At 38.2% G+C, this 21,401-nt stretch overlaps 1 protein-coding gene across 1 annotated transcript; it reads left to right on the top strand.

Annotated features, from left to right (window-relative positions):
• The first annotated feature begins 11,657 nt into the window (after positions 1-11,657).
• On the top strand, positions 11,658-15,427 carry LOC145330557 (growth/differentiation factor 15-like). The gene is made up of 7 exons (XM_080175177.1): positions 11,658-11,804; positions 12,863-12,969; positions 13,091-13,223; positions 13,382-13,531; positions 13,644-13,780; positions 13,950-14,162; positions 14,458-15,427. Exons 1-7 carry the CDS (start codon positions 11,774-11,776, stop codon positions 14,623-14,625), a joined length of 939 nt encoding a protein of 312 aa, XP_080031303.1. The 5' UTR covers positions 11,658-11,773; the 3' UTR covers positions 14,626-15,427.
• The last annotated feature ends 5,974 nt before the right edge of the window (positions 15,428-21,401 follow it).

The following is a 21,401-nucleotide window of genomic DNA, read 5'->3' as shown; positions in this document are numbered from 1 at the left end:
ATCTTAATATTGCCATTTTTGTTATTGAGTCTGTTAAGTTATTTCTAAGGTAAAAGAAAAGGCGTAAGTAATCATTATCAGTGTTACTGTGGTATCCGCCTAGGGTAAATGGCAGACACCAGAGTTCGAATAAAGACTACGGCAGTGTGAACAGACGTGGACACCTTACTATAGAGAAGCTACGCTTCTCTAGCATTCACTAGACAAGAATCAACATCTATTTCAGTTGTCACTTTATTGGAGGTTTAAAGGATACTAAAGCTATATACAACAAACAATAACTACATGGATAGGAATAAATGAACATAACATAAAAGCATTATAATACATATACAATAGTCAGTTTGGGCAATCATGATTCCCCATCCCTGGAAAGGGTGGGGGGAATTAAGAATACAGTTAACCATAATATAAATACATATGGATTAGGAATAAAGATGGTTAAAGATAAATCATACAGTAAAACATAGATAATTGCAATGGTTAGGTAGATGGCTATCCCTGTCTGGGGCAGGCAGGATAGCCCATGGAGCAGCACAATAGGTAGATAAGCATAGAGGGGTTGAGTGGTAGGTCTGGGTACTAAAGAGGGAAGGTTTGATGATTACTGGTGACAACAACAGTCTGTGTGGGGGTGATTCTATCAGGTGAGGGCAGGTTTAGATCCTTTATCCTCAGGGTTGAGGTGGTGCTGATAACTTGGTGGTTGAAGGGGAAGGTTCCGGTGCTTAAGATGGGAGAGGGAGGGGTAACACCCCTCCCTCCATTTGCAGGACAACTGAGAGATAAAATCAGTACCGTTATCTGACATCTTTTCAGGTGGCTTCATAATTGTAGAATAACAGGATTTAACTAGGTGCGTAGCATCACTATAATGTCTTGGTTTCTGCATGGTCCAGAGCTGCCGCATACCACAACTCTCCCCTCGGAAGGCTGGAGGGGTTGTCTGCACCGCCAGACTTCCGACAGTGGTTGCGGCCTTCAGTTTGTTGTCCTTGTGGAATGGGTCCGCCAGGATACCAGTTGCTGGACGGGGGTGGACTCCAGCCCTCCCCAGGTCTAACGGAATCGGCTATATCTGCTGGAGTAGCTGGTCCTGTTGGATCTTCTGGCCGTTGGATGTGTACCTCTGAGGCCACCCTGGCAACCTCCAGGGGTGGCACAGCACATGAGGGGGCTTGGACCAACAGCCGCCTGGTATACACCTCTGCAGGTTTCTCCACTGGGCTGGTGGTCTCCATCGTGTTGGTCACCTTGCTGCTGGCAGGCTGGCTACTGGATGCAGGCGCAGTTTCTTCGCCCTCGGGGCTGGTCAGGTTCATTCGGCTTCCAGGGTCTCTGTCAACGCGGGCAGGTGGTGGTTGCCATACTGTAGGAGCGTTGCCTCCTTCAGGCTCATTCTGGACATTGGCAGGGTGGTGCATGGCAGTCCGACCTGCGGGGTAGGGAAAGGTAACAGTCCACCCTTTATGCCGGAGGCTGTCTTGGATCTGCAAGGGTGGCTCCGCTCTAGTTGGCTGGGAGACAGGCCCATCCACGGACACTGCTGCTAGTGGACTGGAGGCACAAGGCTCCGGATTTCCTCCCCTAGCCTGAAGGGGTCCAGGCACATTGTCTCCATCTTGGGTAGACATAATTGTTGGGGATCCTCTACTTCTATGGTTAGGCTCGGCACTTGGCGCATCTAGTTGTGTTACTCCCCAGGCAGCGGTCAAAGCTTCTTCAGTTTGGCTGGTAATGGCTGATACCCTGGCTCCTGGGGCAGATGCAGGGGGCGCAGGCAAGTTTGGCCCAGCCCAAACTTCCTGGTACACCAGTGCAATACAATTACCCTGGCTTGGTTGAGGGAGGTAGACAGCTGGATGCAGTTGAGGGTGAGGGACAGCTGGACTCTCCCTGCTGGCTGGGGGCTCTGGCTGGCTGGGGGTGACGGGTGTCACCCCTTCCTCTGGGGCTGCGGGCTCATTCCGGGGTCCAGGTATCTCGGTGGCGGCGACGGTTGTCGCCCCAGGCACCAGTGTGGGGGCGCTGGATAGCACCCCCCAGTCTTCACAGGGGTCCAGGTCTCTCGGTGGCGGCGACGGTTGTCGCCCCAGGCACCAGCGTGGGGCGCTGGATAGCACCCCCCAGTCTTCACAGGTGGCGGCGACGGTTGTCGCCCCAGACATCAGCTTGGTGGTGCAGGGAAGCACCTCTCGTTCCTTCCAAGTGGCGACGCCGGTTGGCGTCCCATACATCGACTCAGACTCGCTGGCTAGCGCCTCTTGCCTCTCCCACTCGGCGGCCGCCAGGGCCTCCCCGTACACCGTCCCGGTGGCGCTGGGTAGCGCCCCTCGGCTCTTGCTGGGGGTGACAGGGGTTACGGACACCGGTCCCCTGTGGTTGCGGCCGAGGTCCAGGCCAACCCGGTTGGGTTCAGCCGCTCCTCCCAGCACGTTGATCCTGGCCACCATGGTCCCAATCTGAGACACAGACTCCTGGGTAGCCGCGGCCCCAGCGGCGGCAGCTAGTTGGGGTGACGGCTGGGCATCTCCCTCCAGGTGGACCTGGGTGGCAGACTGGTTGCATGCAGGTTGTTGGGCGGCCTGGTGTTTCTTCATTGCCCGGTCCCAACCGGTTCTACACTTGGCGGCTGTGTGGCCGTTGAAGCGGCAGCGCCCCTTCGTCCAGCTGGGTCCCATCAGGCCGGCTTCCCCAGGGTGTATCAACCTGCCAGGTCTCTCCTCCTCCAGTTGGGGCACCAGCTGACAAACAGGGTCTCCCCTACTAGGGGTCAGGCGGTGCTGGGCTGCTTGTGGTGGCTCCTTGGTTACATTCAGCCTCCTCCCCATACACACAGGTTCCTTCCATCCAACAGCGGCTCTCCTCCCCTGGGTGGCGAGGCCAGCCTCGGCCTTAGCTTCTGCAGGTGCTTCTCCACATGAGGGATCCTGCCTCTGGGTATGCCAGGTGGTTGGTAGCAAAGGCTGTTGATGGTGCCAGTCGGAAAGGGGGCTATGATCTCTGGGGGGTACCTGTGGCCAGTGTGTGGACAGGTACCCACAGGTGGACCAGCAAGGCCCAGAAGATGCCATACTGATGGTAGCCTGAACTGTATTCCGGACTGTCAGCAGACTGTTGGTAGCCACCTGAGTTGGGCCAGAGTTGCCAGCTGGTATTGCGTCCCTGCCAGGCTCCGTCAGCTGCTGGTGGGGAGCCCCTGCGGTGGTTCTGGTTTTGGCAAGGGGTGGCCTTCTTATTGACTTCCCTAGTTGGAGCTCTGCATCCTGGTGGGCCTCCATCTTCAGCAGCATGGGGGAACTTGGCTGGGACATGTGCAGTGGTTCAACAGAGTAGCGGCATCTGGTCTTGGAGTGTGGGGGAACAGCCTCACTGCTGCTGGTCAACCCTGCTCCCTCCGTGCTGGGTAAAGTCTTCCACTGCAGCAGGTCACCAGTCCCCATCCTTAGGCCGGTCCCCAGTCGTTCCATGCCTGGGGGCTCCCAGGGAGGCTTGGGTGGCGGCTCCCCCACCCCCAGGTACGCGTCGGGCATCTGGGTGAAGAGCCTATTCCCCTGGGACAGCTCCCCATCCTCCAGATTGGTGAGCCCAGTGCCAGGGAGGACCTTTCCACCCCAGAAACAGGTGGTACTGGCCCTAGGGCTGGGCCCCTTTGAAATCTCAGTTCTGGTAGTAGTGTCCATCTTGGGGCTGGCCACTAAGTCTCTGAAGCTTGTCACCTTCTCATTAGGCTCAGTTGCATCGTTCAACACCCCCAGGAGGACACCTACAGGTTCAGCAATCCCCAGTCCAGTATTGCTATTTCTCGTGCGTTGAGCACCAACTGAACAGGAGCGGTGCAGCGGACATTCAGTCACCCTTCCAGACAAGGGCATCTCAGGGACCAGGGGTCTGTGACCTGGCATGTGTTTGATGTTCACTGTACTCAACACAGTAGGCCAGAGTAATAACAGAAGCAGTATCGTGTATGAAGAAGCAGAGAGTGGTGGGGTACAGATGTTGGTGGTTCTGGTCCAAATGAAGACTTCTGTCCACCACAGTGTCAGCAGCAGGCCTAGGCACACAGTTAATACCCAATCATGAATGTCTTCTATTTCCGCACGTCGGGCTAGGGGCTGCCAAGTTCTTATCTTGTAGATGTAGGAGCAGAGTAGAGTAGCCGTGCCGCAAGGGGGTTCGAGCCGGCTCACCCCTAATATAAATACTATAGCTGTGTAATTAGGGTGGTAGTCCACGTAGCCGTAGGCTCGGTCCTCCTGTTGAGCCTGAGTTGTTCTCCTTTCCAGTATAGCTCTTGATTTCTGTGATAACCAGCGGATCTTAGCTTAAAGGTAAAAGGAATATGTTAGGGATCCACAGATGTCTCTAGGAGCGTATCCGCTGGTAGATATATGGATAGGTAGGCTAACTATATATATATATATATGGCTACACTCCCATATATATATATACGTGTATAAGAATATCCCCAGAGCTAGCTAGCTTTCCTCCTTGCTCCAAAAAAATCACGCTTCCTCTGTATAAAGTTCACAACTATGAGGTCGATGGTCCAGGTACACACCACCACTGCCCAGTGTGGGGCATCAAGTCAGGCTATGTCCACAGGGTGGGCGTACTTTCGTTCAGTTACCATATCAGTTTCCAGTGTTGTATGGTGGGGTTAGTATTCACTTACTTGTACCCATGATACAAAAAAACAACATTATTTATCACTTGGGTATTTATATATACATATATTTGTTTCACTAACCACTCAGCTTTGAAGTAGGGTTGGCAGGGCTAGGAGATGTTGAGGGTCTGAGCGGGTTTAAGGAACTGGTTTAGTTTTCCTTATCACACTGTAGACAGGGAGGGAGGAGCTTGCAAGTTTTTCTCCTAAAAAAAATATCTCTGTTGTATGCTATAGAGTGGCCCCTCTCCTGTGTGGGTGTGTGTGTGTGTGTGTGTGTGTGTGCGTGAAATCTCCTTTCCGTGCAGCGCGCTTACGCACTGTCAATCCGCGCACACAGATAAAACGCGCACTTGTCCCTCAACTCGCTCTCTCGTTGGTCCGCTTTGTCCGTTGGACTTATGATATTTTCCGCACTCTGTTGCGCTACCCGTGAATGGCGCTTTGTGTTCCCGGTCGCTAGCCCCACACTACAGACGGACTTAGTCTAGTGTGGGTAGGAGGGGGGGAGCGCGTGAGGGGACAGGGGTAACTCCGTCCGTTCCCCCTGTGAGGGAGGGGGGTAACTGTGTGCTGGTGTAATAGTGCCTTTTCTTCTTAATCCTAGGCTTATCTATTATATCACCCTGATTGTATTTGCCTTCAATGGAGAGGGGCTCCTCCCTTTCCCTTGGAATAAGGGGTGTATTGTTGTTGTGCTATAGGCTTGAGGTGATTTGATTGTATATCAGGGTCTTTATTATATTACATCTAGCTTCTATTTTTGTCCTTATCACAATTGCATAACAGATTTGTTTACTAACCCTGTCCTATTTTTAGCTGTTATCACAATACACAATAAATCCAAGCCTGTTCTATTTTTAGATTTATCACAACACAACAATTTGTTTGCCAAGCTTTGCTCATAAATCTATTGTTTAGCCATCACACCAGGGTGGTAATCCCTGCACTGTGACATAATATCTGTTTTTCTAGATGGGTGGCTGCGTTGTAGCCTCTCAGGATACTTGGAGTTGACGTAGTTTTTCTCTGTTCTGGTGCACTACACTCGTATGTTGGCTCGCAGCTTGCAGCTATGTGGCGTGTTTCAGCCTATCGGCGGCAGGGAATGTCCCGTCCTGCTAGCGCCGCTTATCCAAATCCAGCTGATGGCGGCAGGGAATGTCCCGTCCTGCTAGCGCCACTGGTTCGGATCCTGCTATCTCTTGCAGTAAAATTGGCCTATTTTCAGCCGTTTACACTTATTTGGCTTGTTTCAGCCGGTCCGCAGGCCTGTTTCAGCCTTTTGAGCGCTCAATTCTCCGTTAGATGTCGGCGCTTCTCGCGGTTCTTCGTCCAGTTTCACTTCCACAACTGCCGGATGCAGAGTTAGACTTGCTGTCCAGGGTGGGTAATTCAGGTTGCTTGTGTCAGTTTTGCCAGTTTCACTGCTGGGAGTACCTTAGCCTCAGCTGCGCGTCTGCTCTACACTTGTGGTTCGCCGTAATCTCACACAGCTGTCACCAAAAGTTGTGGTATCCGCCTAGGGTAAATGGCAGACACCAGAGTTCGAATAAAGACTACGGCAGTGTGAACAGACGTGGACACCTTACTATAGAGAAGCTACGCTTCTCTAGCATTCACTAGACAAGAATCAACATCTATTTCAGTTGTCACTTTATTGGAGGTTTAAAGGATACTAAAGCTATATACAACAAACAATAACTACATGGATAGGAATAAATGAACATAACATAAAAGCATTATAATACATATACAATAGTCAGTTTGGGCAATCATGATTCCCCATCCCTGGAAAGGGTGGGGGGAATTAAGAATACAGTTAACCATAATATAAATACATATGGATTAGGAATAAAGATGGTTAAAGATAAATCATACAGTAAAACATAGATAATTGCAATGGTTAGGTAGATGGCTATCCCTGTCTGGGGCAGGCAGGATAGCCCATGGAGCAGCACAATAGGTAGATAAGCATAGAGGGGTTGAGTGGTAGGTCTGGGTACTAAAGAGGGAAGGTTTGATGATTACTGGTGACAACAACAGTCTGTGTGGGGGTGATTCTATCAGGTGAGGGCAGGTTTAGATCCTTTATCCTCAGGGTTGAGGTGGTGCTGATAACTTGGTGGTTGAAGGGGAAGGTTCCGGTGCTTAAGATGGGAGAGGGAGGGGTAACACCCCTCCCTCCATTTGCAGGACAACTGAGAGATAAAATCAGTACCGTTATCTGACATCTTTTCAGGTGGCTTCATAATTGTAGAATAACAGGATTTAACTAGGTGCGTAGCATCACTATAATGTCTTGGTTTCTGCATGGTCCAGAGCTGCCGCATACCACATTACGTTGTGTTTGTAGCAAAAAAATCATAAGAAATGTGATTTAGACACCTTTTAAAATATACCTTGATTTACTTGGATTTTTAATGGCTCCTGTGGCTACCAGGATTCAAAGAAAATTTTCAGGAAAAATTGCATATTCGTGCCATTTGAAAAGCTATTTGTGTACTAGTATTTTTCACATCATTAAAATGAGAAGCACAACACTTAAAGGATGGAGTGTAAAACACCCACATTTCTAAGCATGTGGTAAAAAATAAAAATAAAATGAATTTTCATAAGGCAAATGTTGTTTTTTACTTAAAATAACATTAAAATCAAGTCCTATCCCTTTTTACAATTCTAGCGGCTACGGGGGGGGGGGGAGGTAGGGTCGACCACACCTCCCATTTTAATTTTAGTTTTAAAAAAATAAACTTTTGGGGAGGTGAATATTTTTTATAGGGGCAATTTCTCTTTGGAGGATGGTGGTACCCTCCCCCAAAATAGTTATAAACATTTCCATGAACTATGAAAAGCTACCCTGAAGTTAAAAGAGAAACTATCGATTTAACGGTTAGCTAGATCCCTCAGTACAAACAAACAGACAGAAATCTTAACTATATGGAAATGCTTTGAAGAATGGAAATGAAAAACCTACATAATTAAGTAATATGATGTCTGTATGCATGCATGTTTGCTCTGAAATTGTTTTAAAGGGTCAGTGAGGGGGGTTAGTTTGTGGCTCAATTTTGAAATTAATAATAATGATAAGGTCATATAAATTTACGTGCAAACAATGAACAAGAGAAGAAATGTGTCCAAAAGTAACAAAGCTTTTGAAAAATAAAACAGAATGTATACCCAATTAGTATATATAATAGGTTAACTCACAAACAAAATATAAATTTTACTTTCACTCAATGAAAGATTTTTTTAAAACTCTACCATCTCTTTAATAATTAAAATATTACAATTAATATAATATCTTAATTTAAAAAGTAATAATATTTTTTGTCTGAAGATTTCAAATACTATTGAACCGATTAAGTTCTTCATTTTAAGGAAACTTTAGATAGGTTTCTGGCTGGTCTTGGCTATTTTTTAAGTCCTTGGGTGGTTTTAGGCTATTTTAATACCCCCTTTTAACCTTTTTGAATAAAGAGCACCTAGGTGCTAGGGGCGCAACCACTAGTAATAATTTTAAAAAAAAACCTAAATACATTTTGTTGATTAATTAATTAAAGCAAAATAAACAAGTAACTTGGCATATCACGCCAGAACCCCAAGTTATAAAAACCAGTTTATACCAACAACCAAATTATTTCGAAAAAAAATCACGAAACCTAAACATGATTTTCAGATGTCGTTGGGGGGCAACTCATAGTATAATTGACGACCTTTGTACCTGCACCTCAAATATTATTTTATATTTATTTCGCTTGTTGGCTATACCTTATACCTGTATAAAACGATCCAAGAATATTAAAATGCGATTATGCCCTATCCATATTCCATATGGTCCGGTTATATAGATATTTGTAAAATGTAAGGGAATATACCTTGACGAACAAGAAAGACTTGTATATTAGCTTCACAATGCATACCATATTAACGTGAGGATTGTTATCACTTTTTAATTGTTTTCTCTTTTTTTATTTTTATCTTTGATATTACTCACAATGTTCTCTAATCTTTAATTTAGGCATACTTTATAATTCTTTCATCAAATATAGTTAAAATTTGCTATTATAAAAAAAAACTTATTAATTTTTTGTGCGCTGTCCATATTGTATTAAATTGGTATGGTAAAAATCCCCCAACAATAAACTAATCGGAATGCAGCACAAACAACTGTTTTTAAAAAACGAAAGTTTTTTAATGGGGATGGGGGGAGGTATTGGTAATACTCATTTATCGCTTCTACGTCTTTGCAATGTATTTTAATTTTCTAATGCGCTAAAAATATTTATATTATGAACATGTTTCATTGTAATCACACTAATTTCATAATGGAAAATTTAAAATTATACTTTTTGTTTGCAATAATTGATTTATGTCATTATTAAAACCGTCATTGTTATAAATCGGTCTGTTTTTTATCTTATCTATAATACAAAGTAGAATGATGTCTGTCCGTCCGTCTGTCTGTCTGTCTGTCTGTCTGTCTGTCCGTCTGTCCGTCTGTCCGTCTGTCCGTCTGTCCGTCTGTCCGTCTGTCCGTCTGTCCGTCTGTCTGTCTGTCTGTCTGTCCGTCTGTCCCTTAAGATCTCGGCAACCACTGAACTGATCGGATTCTACTCTTCAGGAAATATACCTACTGGTCCTGTGGTGGTTTTAGGCTATTTTCTTGGGGGATGGCCCACCCCCCCCCCCAAAAAAAAAAAATCCCCCTCCTTTTTTTTTAATGAATTGAGCGAATTTTGCGAATTCGTTATTTAATCGCTAAAATTAGTTTTTTTCTGCTGGGTAGGTGCGAAAATTTTAGATCCATTTGCAATTTTTTCTGATGGGTAGGAAATAGAAGATGTAATTATACTTCGTGGGGCAAAGCCCCTAGAAGCTAGGGGCGAAGCCGCTAGTATCTTATATTTTAATTATCTTTTATTATATGTACGTACATGGCAACAATCATGACGTACATCCATAAAAGCAAAGCTCAACAAATCAAACAGTTGGGAAAAATAACACTTGTGAGTGTTAATAACAATGCAAAAAGGAATTGTGATTCTGTCGGAAAACAAATTAGAAGAAAAAAATCACATTTTTAAGACTTACATATCTAGATGCTTCAGTTATTCACTTATAACGTTATGCCTAATCGCACTACAAAATACCATTCTGAAGAATAAGTAGGAGTAAAAAAAAAGAAGTATAAATATGTACTTTTTGTCTTTCTGGTAATGATTTTAAGCTGCTAAATTATAAATTGTTTCTTTTCCTTACACGAATAAGCACACAATATTGGAAATTTTAAAGGATATTATAACAAGCCCCAATTAACGATCTGCTGCGGACTGACCTAGCCGCCGTTCAATTTTGCGCTAGCTTTTACAAATTATACGATGGCGTAAAAAGCAAAGATATTTTTTACACTTAAATTAGGAAAAAACATCAACTTTAAGCAGCAGCCACCAGTGTAACCCACCCTCAGATGCAGCCACCTCCATTTTAATTTTAATATTTAACATTTTTGTATGAATAAAATCTATTTTCTTTTTTATTAAATTATCATTCAAAATTAAAGTTTACTTTTATTGATAAAGTATTTAGAAGTCAAGCTGTTTATACATTATTGTTGATAGTCGGAAAAAAAATTTTTAGAAGGTTATTTTGAAAAAAACTTTTTTTGATATATGGGAGTGAGCTACCATTTACTATATCTATTATAGTACTCCAAAGATTTTTAAATAATTATGATAATGATATTTCTTATAAGTTTAGGTCTTGTAAAATAAAAAAGAATTTTATTTACTATATTTAGTTAAAAATTTCAGGGATCGGAAGCCGCGCGTAAGCCGCGTGTAAGCCTCAGTAAAATCGTCATTTTATCACTATAAAATTTAGCTGGATGTATAAAACTGTCTCTTTATTAGACAATCCTTCTTTCAAAAATTTCTTTTTCTGCTCACAAGCAGGTTTAAAACTGAGGCTTATGCGCGGCTGAGGCGCGGCTTCCGAACCCTGAAAAATTTGAATACGTCAATGTGGTGGGACCAGCTACTCAACTTACACGTCATATTCTGTACTAGACAAAAATTAATTTAATCATGAGGGAATTTATAAAATCCTTATAATAAAGTAATAAGATATCTCTGTGTGCGACTATATGTCTGTACCGCTGAACCGATATGGTTCTCCTTTACAATGTAGCTTCTAATGTAGATCCTGGGGAGGTTATAACTACCATCACCCTCCTAATAGAAACCAGTCTTGAAAAAAATTAAACGGCCCCCCTCAAAAAAAAATATTTTTTATTCTTTTTTTTAATCCTAAAATTATAAATAGGGGGTGGTCGAATTCCCCCTTCCCCCCATGTTTTACTTTTTAAAACTAAAATAAATAATTTGTTGGCTTGAATTCACCCCCCCCCCCCCTACCTGAAGTGTCATCACTAGGCTTCTAGGGGCGTGTCCGTTAGTACTAAGTACATTACATTTTAACATAAAAAGAAAATAATCACACTTAACAAAATACAAAACGTTTTTTTAATTTTGAAAAGATATTTCTGATGGATAAAACATCAAAAATTAATTTTTGGTTTGCAAAAACAAGATAATTTTGTCTATTTTGATATTTATTTTTTTTACCGAGGGTTAAAAGATACACCTAATATTAAGATGGTGGCAAAAAGTACAAATCTATCTCTATCGAGAGAGAGATAAAAAGGTACAGATATTATATTTGTATTTTCTACCTCTTCCTTCGCACATTATTCCAACGGGTTTTGGGGTAATGTTGGACCTGTTGATTTGTAGTTCGGGGCCAGGTATTGAAATATATGCTAGCATCTAGAGCAACAGATTACCATATTATCCTTCTTACAGACGCCAAAATATGGTTTCAATTATGTATAACCAACCTACCATTGATGCCAAGAGAGAAGCAGGGGAGGGGGGTTGTAATGAGGGCAGGGATTTCAAAAATTGCTCTTAAAAAAAAATCTCAACTTGGATAGGATAGGATGATGTTTATAATCATTCGGACTGGAAATACGAGACGGAACGGTCACATAAAGTTTAAATATTAAATAATTTCTTATCTGATACAGTGGAAAAAATTACTAATATGAACACAAATATGCTCACAACTTTTACAGGTGCGAATATATGTTTTTTTTAGTCAGCCTAAAGTGTTTAAATATAATAATTAAATTAGAAATAAACTATATCATCATGAAATAATGAGGAAATACTGCTATCCATAAAAACAAGTTAAGAAACGAAATCTCAATTTTTGTAGTAAGGCAAATTATCTTATTAATAAAAATATATTTTGTAATACCAAATTTGCTTTAACTTAAAAAATATATACATAAGAAATATTATCTCAGTTATTTCTTTAAAATCTGAAATACGGAAAAGTGTATCTTTTAATATTTAGAAATTAGGATGTCAAACAAATATAGATTAATATTTAATGAAAATAATCTATTTTTATTTAAAATGTCATAAAAATTGAATGAAAAGTTATATTTATAAATAATTGATTTTCGTGTAAACAAAAACTTAATGTAAAATTGTATTTTTGCTTACATAATCACTCTTATTAGATCATTTCTAAAATTAAAACGGCATTTGGGGCCTTTTTAAAAAATAAGTATAAAAAGTAAGAGATATTTTTTTATTTGCTTTTTTAGTCAGTTTTAAGTTACTTTTTTATTTAAAGGAGTATATCAATAAAATCAAATTCAGTATAAATATGAATATAAAATTTCATGACGTTTAGAAATTCATTTTTTTTATAGTTAAATGGTTAAAAATAGAATGTATGAAAGAAGCATTTCTTTCAACAATTGGTTTATAAATATAAAAATATTGATGTACACTAAATTTAACTAAAAGCTATCAATAATAAAAAACGTATTGTGACAAAGGGAATGACATAAGAAAAGAATAATAAATGTTTGAGTAAAATTAAAATAACCATTTGTAAACAATACCTGAATCATTTTTCATTGCCCTGTTCTTTGTTTTACAGTAATGGTTTTATTGACAGTATTTTATAGAATTGGTATTTATTTTTAAATGGGTTTATTAAATTGCGTGGGTTGGTTTGGGGGTTAAGTTTAGTAAGGGTATGGTTATCATGATTCATATGTACTTAACAATTATGTAGAATTTTTATAATTTAAAACTAATTTAATCTATTTTTTAGTGTTTGCTATTCATTTGTTGAGCGGTTCAGCGGTTGGACACAAGAATATTTACATGAGTGCCCCAGGATGGGAAGGTCTATCCACCCAAGAAAGGAGAATAATCAAGGTATTTTTTGTACATGATTTTAACTTTATTTAAAAATAACTAAATATCTTTAATTTCAACTTGTTTTCAGCCTTTATTTATACCATAGTTTTATTTATCTGATTATTGTTCAAATTTTTAGGAAGAATCATTTTTGGAAGATGTTTACAGAAAACTGGGCCAGCCAAAATTGAGTCCTCCGCCCGGCTTTCAAGCACAAAATATCAAGTCTCTTTTGAACTCATTCTATGGAAAACCAATCCTGCTAACTCCTGGTAAGAATCTCTACTCATTTTATTTAAAAAATGTATTTTTTATCTCTTTTTAACAGTTCCATAACTTTTGTTCAGAAACAATATTTTCCCTGTAAAAAAAAATAGGATATAAAAACTTTTTTTGTTAAAAAAGAATTTTGACCATATATTAAATTTAGAAGCCAGTGGATCATTGTGGATAGATCTGGAGCGAATAAACCTGGAGGAAAGTTGGAGCAAGGGGATCCTGTGGCTACCAGAAGATTGGTTAAATTCTGACCAAAGAATTTACACGAAAAGAATTTTGCTGCAACCAAGCTACAATAAAGGTAATTTGTCTTGTATATTAAATTGCTTTTCCAGATATTTTAGTTTAAACAAAACTCGTAAATATAAAGGAAAATAAAACATTAAGATTTTATAACATGTGTATTTGTTTAGGAAATTGGCAAGGATATGACATAACCAGTTTGGTAACAGCCAAGCTACGGCGGGGCCGACGAGCATTTTCAATTTCTGGGATGAACCCAACTCTGTCCAAGTTTAACAATGCTTTTCTGGAACTTCAACAGGATAATGTAAGTATTTGTGACAGCTTGACTTTAAACTAGCATTTAATAGGTTTTATTTCATTTTTTATTTTAAAGTTTGTTTTTGAGCAAACAACAAAATCCTTTACAGAATGATGATAATAATTTGTTTAAATGTATTGTTTTTAGCTAATTGTAAATTATACAAACGTTTTAGGCTAGAACAAAGCGGTCAACACGAGGAGCTGGTGAATGCCAAGTTGGGCAGGACAGCTGTTGCCTGTCCTCTATACCTGTCAATCTTACCACTATTGGCTGGGACTTTGTCCTCAGTCCGCAGATAATTGAGTTCAGCTATTGCGGCGGTCACTGCGACCCGTTCCGGCTACCACCTGGAATTTTTCTACCGCAAATGGCTGCTTTAAGATGGGTAAGTTAATATTCTTTTAGTATATGATATATACATATATACATAGAAGAACAAAAAAGAAAAAAAATATAGTTTTGCTTTGATTGATATAAGCTGGATTAGAACCAGTTCATACTGAAAAATCATGTATAGTCTTCGGCCCCTCAAGGCTAACAAAAATGGAAATAATCTTATGATTTTTTGTTTTACTATCTGCAGAAAGCTGTCTATAATATGATGCGATAAATACCTATACTTAATCTTATCTTTGAAAATATCAAAGTAAAAAAAAATAATTTTTTATTATTTATATTAGAAAATCCACCAAACCGGAGAGCATAACCTGCCGGCACCATGTTGCTCCCCCCGTAGTTATGCGAGTATAGAGATGCTCTACTTTACAGATGAATTACCTGACGGCAGTGTTTCTGTGCAGGCTGGCAAACTAGATGATGTTGTCGCCACATCATGCAAGTGCGGTTAATCAATTATATTTCATAATTATATAAAAATTATATATTTTCATACTTTTAATTAGATTTAAGATTGTCCATAATTGCAAACTATTGCAAATTTCTTATTATCAAATTCGATGATCATATTTTATTTTCATATTTAAAACAAAATCTAATAAATGTTAGTTAATTCAAACAGAAATTTCATTAAAAAAATATGAAATTTTAAAATCTATACATTTTTCTTTTGATAAATGTAAAGTATAATTTCAAGAAAATTATTAAAGTGTCCACTAAAAATTGTTTTAAAAAATCATTGACAAAAATGTAAAATGTCATGTGTAAAAAAGCATGAATTTTTGAGATTTCATTACTTAAATATTTATTGAGTACAAAATAAGTTGATACCGTGTACATATTTTATACAAAAAATTAATATAAAAAATATATCATTCAACAAAATAACTGGTGAAAAAAAAATATCTATTAATTATAATAACATATATCTATATTTATTTTTTAATCAAAGAATGTTGATGTTATTTTGTAAAGAAAAATTCATTCAGTGCCTATTTATTTTTAGATTTAATAAGAATAGAACATAGTAAAACCATCTCCTTTAGGTTTTGGTATTGTAAAATTGTTAAAATAATATTATCAAATATTTGCATAAAGTATGTTTTTATTGTAATAATAATTAATCTGTAAATATTTATTAATTATAATTATTAGGTTTGGAATAATACTATAATTATTACCTATTGCTCTATGGTTTGTGATTGAATTGTTTGAATATTATTGTCATGTTTTTAATAAATTTGTATTTAAAACCATCGCTTTTTTTATGTTTTATAAAGATAAACTTCAGTTCAAATCATACATTTTAAAGTTATGCCTTAGGCATTTTTGGGGGAAATAATTTCTGGTAACTTTAAAATTTGCTGAAATGTAAAATTATTTGATAATTTTACAATTTCTAATGAAAAGATACGATTTAGCCTCTCGTTTTATATGTTTGAAAGAAACAGCTACCAACTAACTGAATTTGGAGTACTAATTTTTAAAAAAAATAACAAGAATGAAAACATCCATAAGTAGCGAAGCAAAAAAATCTATTATGAAATAGACAAGCTTACAAAGTAAGTTATAGAGCAGATTATGTTTTATTATCATAACAAAGAAAGAGAGACAATATACAAAAGGTTGAAATAACGAAACCTTAAAAAATAAGGTTTATGTCTATGAAAGTTGTAAAAATAAAAGTGGCTAATAAGCTGCTTAAAAGCAGTCCGATCGCTATGGATGTTCTATAATTAGTTATGCTCCATATTAATTGGAATGTTGATAAGAAGTTTCAGACTTCTATCTGTTAAAGGAGCCGCGAAAATCCAGGGATAAGGGATAGGAAACCTGGCCATTAATTAGGTCCCGGCCTAGATTCTAAAGGGATATTGCAACTTTTACAAATTCCTATCAAACTGGCGGACGCTCCCAAGTAGCTGTCGCTCTAAACCAATAAGAATCGGCCTGTTTTGTATCAACCAATCACCAATTGGCGGATGAGAATATAATAAAACGCGGCAATAAAAAAAATTATCTTGTCTGCTAAGAAATAAAAATAGGAATTAATAAGCTGAAAAGGTGTTCGATCACTTCAACTTAAATATAAAATCTGCCCAGAGTTTACATTAAAAAATACCATATATAAAAAACAAAAATAGAGTGATAATTTTTGGAAAGTAGGTAGCTACAAATTTATTCATTTAGTAGTTTATAAATGAAATGTTGTATTTTAAATTTTAAAACTTTATACGGAATTGAATGAAACAACTAATGTACTATTAAATGCTAAAAAGTACAAAAGACATTATTCTACTAACATAGAACAAGATTATTGATAGAAGGTTACCCAAGTACTTATTTACTTATTGTACTAAATTTATTTATTTATTTCGAATTTTAATAAGAAATGATAAAATAATATTTTTAAATAAAATTTTTACTCTTTAATAAAAATGCAAGAGACAAAAAAACATCATAACGTGATTTTAACAAAAGCCATTAATATATAGACTAGCTACCTGAATTTTATTCTATACTTTATCTACACACACACACACACACACAGCTATTTCATTACTGTTTATATCGAACTACTGCGTCATTCCAAAACTAGTTTTTTAGGCCTAGGCTTGAAATAGGCCTGAAATAATATTTTCCTACGTTTTCTATCCCTTATCCCTGCGAAAATCAAGTTTCTCCCAAAACGTTACAGACATACATACATAAAGACGAACTTTTTAGTAGCGAAGCTACTCTATAATTTGAAATATCCGTCTGTCCGTCCATCTGTTTCACCATGTTTTCACCAAGTTTCATTAAGATTCGTGAATTGGTTGGGGTGCTAGATCGATTCCTACATTTTTAAGTTTTCATGATTTTTTCAACTCCTATTCAAGATAGACGGCTGAAATTTTCAGGGATTGAATACTTTCATATTCTGCATACTTTTATCAAGTTTTACCGAGATTTTCTTATCAGTTGGGGTGCTAGTTCGATTTATAAATTTTTAGGTTTTCATGATTTTCTTTACTCCTATTCGAGATAGACGGCTTATATTTATAGGGATGAAGTTCACAATTTCAAGTTCACATATCTCCGCAAAGTTTCATTAAGACTTGCTAATTAGTTGAGGTGCTAGATCGATTCCTAGATTTTTACGTTATAAATCTTACATCCATATTTTTTGAGTTTCGCTACTTATGGATGTTATCATCCTTTTTTAATTATAGAGAAGCTTCGCTACTAAAAAGAATGATTTATAGAATAGATAGATGAAAGGGATTTAAAGGGTAGGTGAGCAAATAGATATAGCAAATTAAATGTAAAATGATGAATGATTATATGTATAGAGAACTAGAATGTTCGTTAATCAGTTTGTTCCTCCAGTAAGAGGGGAGGGGATAGGGTAACGGGGTTAATTGAGGGGTAACGTTGGTGCATAGACGTCAAAGGGGGGGGGGGGGTAATGGGGCGATTACCCCCCCCCCCCCATTTAAAATTTACCCCTACCCTGGGGGTGCCGTAGGCACCGCCAACCATTTAGGAGGGGGTATTTACCCCCCCCCAAACAATTTTGGGGGGGTAAATACCCCCCCAAAATAGAAAATCTCTAACAAAAAAAATTTTTGCGCGCTTCGCGCGCATTTTTAATACTAAATTTTTTATAAAATTTAAATTACCCCCCTCCAAAAATTTTACCCCGGGGTAAATTTTTTGGGGGGGTAAACAAATTTTACCCCTGCCAACAGATTTCAGGGGGGGTAATTACCCCCCCAAGCAAATTTTACCCCCGGGGTAAAATTTTGGGGGGGGTAAAAAAAATTTGCTGCGCGCTTCGCGCGCCATTTTACCCCCCCCAAAACCGAATTACCCCCCCCAAAATAAAAAGCTTGGACGCCCCTGCGTTGGTGCAACATTTAAGTATTAATATATTGATTCACACATTACACAGTATATATAAGGGTTGTCCCACGTAATATTTTTTCTTTCAATGCTTTATTTGAAAGATTCCGCTAACCCAGGATAAAATCTGTTGGCAGGGGTAAATTTCCCCCCCCCCCCCAAAAAAAAAAAAAAAAAAAAAAATTTACCACCAAGGTAAAATTTGGAAGGGGGGGGGGGTTATTTAATATGTAACAGGTATCTACCTAATAATGAAATACTATTAAATATTTATTAGTAATAATGTGCGCGAAGCGAAGCGCAACAATTTTTTTCTTTTGGGATTTTTTATTTTATAAATGGTTTGGGGTGCCTATTGCACCCCCAAGGTAGGGGTAAATTTGGAATGGGGGGTGATTACCCCGCCCAACAGATTATCGGGGTGTTATTACCCCTCCCAACAGATTTCAGGGAAGGTAATTACTACCCCCAAGCAAATATTACCCCTGGGGTAATACGTTTTTTTTAGGGGGGGGGTGTAAAAAAATTTCGGTTCCATTTTACCCTTCCCAATATACAAATTACCCCCAACCACCCTTCAAAACATTTTATTCCCTCCCCCCCCCCCAAATAAGGACACTTCGACATAATTGATCAGTATTTTTTTTCAATCAAATACCTACATTGTTCATTCCTTGTGTTTTATTATTTTTAGTAGCGAAGCTGCTCTATAGTTCACTTTGTCTGTCCGCCAGTCCCACCATTTATCAGTCAGTCAGTCCGTAACGCTATGGGGGAAACGTGTTATTCAAGATAGACAGCTGACAATTTTAGTGAAGATTCTTATAGCATATGCCCATCTAATCTATACATTGTTTTGTCCATCTTTCTGTTATTTGGGGTGCTATATCGATTCATATATTTTCAAGTTTTCATGATATTTTTACCAAGTTTTATTACGATTTATTTATAATTTAATTAAGTTGCTAGAACGTTTTTTAGATTTTCGTAATTTTCTCTATTCATATTCAGGATTGTTGGCTGAAATTATCAGGGATTGAATATGCTCATATTCTACATACAGTATACGGTTTTTAAAATGGTCCAGCCCCCCCCCCCCCCCCCCCTGTTATAAAGTTGTAACCCTATTTTTTGTGTGTGTGCTCTTTATATACATGTATGATGGTGTTTGTATCAGTCAAATAGATCAAAGAACATTCTCGACATTTAGCAGGCTACGAAAGAAAAAAATCAGACCCTAATGTATTTTAAGTGAATTTTAAGCCGAAAAATCATAGATTTTGAGTTCTTGATACATACTGTTTAGGCTCAAATGACTTGTATGAGAGCTAGGAATTCGGGTAAGGTGTCTATTGTCTATGGAAGCAGAATTTTATGCTTAAAATAAGACTCGACACAACCCCTATGCTTAATTCAATTTTACTATGTGATTTTTCGGCTTAAGTAAAATTTACTTTAAAAAATAAGGGTCTGAATTTTTTCATTTTGAATATCTTCTTTTATAGCCTGCTGAATGTCTGAAAATGTTCTTTGATCTAATTGACCGCAACAAACACCATCATACATGTACATAAAGAGCACACACAAAAAAATATGGTTACAACTTCATTACAGGGGGGCTAGACCATTTTAAAGACCAGTCATTTTTCGTAACGTATAGTGTATTTTCATCAAGTTCATTAAAATTTATCTATTAATTTCGGTGCGAGATCGATTCATAGATTTTTAAGTTTTCATGATTTAAAGGGTGTGTGATTTTAAAGGCTTCGTGATTTCCCTATTTTATCAAGTTTAATAATTATTGTATGATACTGCTCTATAGAAAATGTTTTCCCTAAACTTTGATCTTCGCTACTTATGGATGTTGTCAACTTTGTATGTATATTTATGTAGGTGCTTGTGAGTTTCTATATTAATTTTATGACAATATACCTTCAAATCCCCGATTGAGCACATTACCCCCCACACCCACTATAATTAAGGTTAGGTTATTTGGTTACAAGATAGCCCCGTAGGGTTAGAGCTCTTGGTGGTTATGGTTGTTATAAAGAAAAAATGATAGGATTGTTAACATTTAAGCCGGCATTGCCTTGCCTCTTTATTTGTCATTTTCAAAGAGAATAGTAGCTTATGAAAAATTGCGCAAAGTTGTGATTAAGATTCCAGTCAAATGCGCTTATTAGGTCAAACTGTTTTTAAATATGCGTTTAATCATACTATGCATTTGGTCAACATTAGGAACAGTTGGACATAATAAGCGCATTTGACTGGAAGCTTACTCAAAACTTTACGAAATTTCGCATAAGCTACTATTCTCTTTGTTAAAACATTAGAACAATACGTGGGAACGTAGAAAAAAATCATCCCCTTTTAATTAATTTTTCCCTCCCTTATTCCCCTCCTCTTTATCTTAAAATAGATAAGCTGAAGGGGAGGGGGGGGGGGGGGAAATCGGTCTGTGTGGGTTAGTTACGTCTAGTGGGAAAGTCAATTTTCGACTTAATATTAATAATATTGGCATTTATTTGAAAAATTATAGGCATATTACAAATCAACTTTTATTCATGATTAGTTTACAGTTAAAACAACTAAAAAAATACAACTAATTCCCTGTTACCGAAAACTAAATTTGTTATGCTTATTAAAGTCTAGGTTATGGTTAGGTTTAAATATAAGGAACGGGTTTATAATTAGTCTAGTAGGTATGTGGTAGTCCGACAGACAGACTGTCGTTTCCTAGAGCATGCTTCGCTCCTAACCACTCCCGATAAGATATCAGGTGTTTAATCTCCTCCCAACACATTCCTCAGCAACCCTTTCTATTGTTTACCGCCAGATTAGCACGGTCAAAACTGCCAGCCGCCAGCGGGGGAAAAGATTGCCCCTCCCCCCTCATGGACTCGCCAAATAGGGCTTGAATTGCTTCACCCCTATTACAGGTACAGCAAGAATATGTGGTCAAATTATTTTTTTGATTATACTAAAAATTACACAGTGTAATATGTCACTATTGTCCTTTAAGATAACTAAAATTAATATCAGTTCTGGGCTGGTTTAAGACTATTTAGGAAAAGGTAAGTCAAACAAGGTAGGTCCTAAAAATTTGCCGTCCCCTCCCCTCATTCAAAAAAACATTAGAATCTAATTTTGAAACTTAATGGTTCTACTAATCTTCAAACTATGCGCTATTTTTTAAAATGAAAATGATAATTTATTAATGCTAAGATGAGTATTAGTAGTTTCGTAAGCTAACTATGCATGCTAATAATAACTTTATGTAGTTATAACCAATTCTTTAGTTATTTCATTGCTTTAGTATGTAGAGGAACCACAAATTTAT

This window comes from Acartia tonsa, chromosome 10, assembly GCF_053477335.1.
Source record: "Acartia tonsa isolate MP-2025a chromosome 10, ASM5347733v1, whole genome shotgun sequence".
Taxonomy (NCBI): Eukaryota; Metazoa; Arthropoda; class Copepoda; order Calanoida; family Acartiidae; genus Acartia; species Acartia tonsa.
The sequence above is the reverse complement of the archived record's forward strand: the minus strand, read 5'-3'. Positions and strand labels throughout refer to the sequence as shown.

What these genes read in the sequence shown, in the direction of transcription:
- LOC145330557 (XM_080175177.1), top strand. Translation starts at nt 11,774, where the DNA reads ATGAACACAAATATGCTCACAACTTTTACAG. An exon ending in ACCAATCCTGCTAACTCCTG is followed by an intron (nt 13,224 to 13,381) that starts GTAAGAATCTCT and finishes TATTAAATTTAG; the next exon opens with AAGCCAGTGGATCATTGTGG. An exon ending in GCAACCAAGCTACAATAAAG is followed by an intron (nt 13,532 to 13,643) that starts GTAATTTGTCTT and finishes GTATTTGTTTAG; the next exon opens with GAAATTGGCAAGGATATGAC.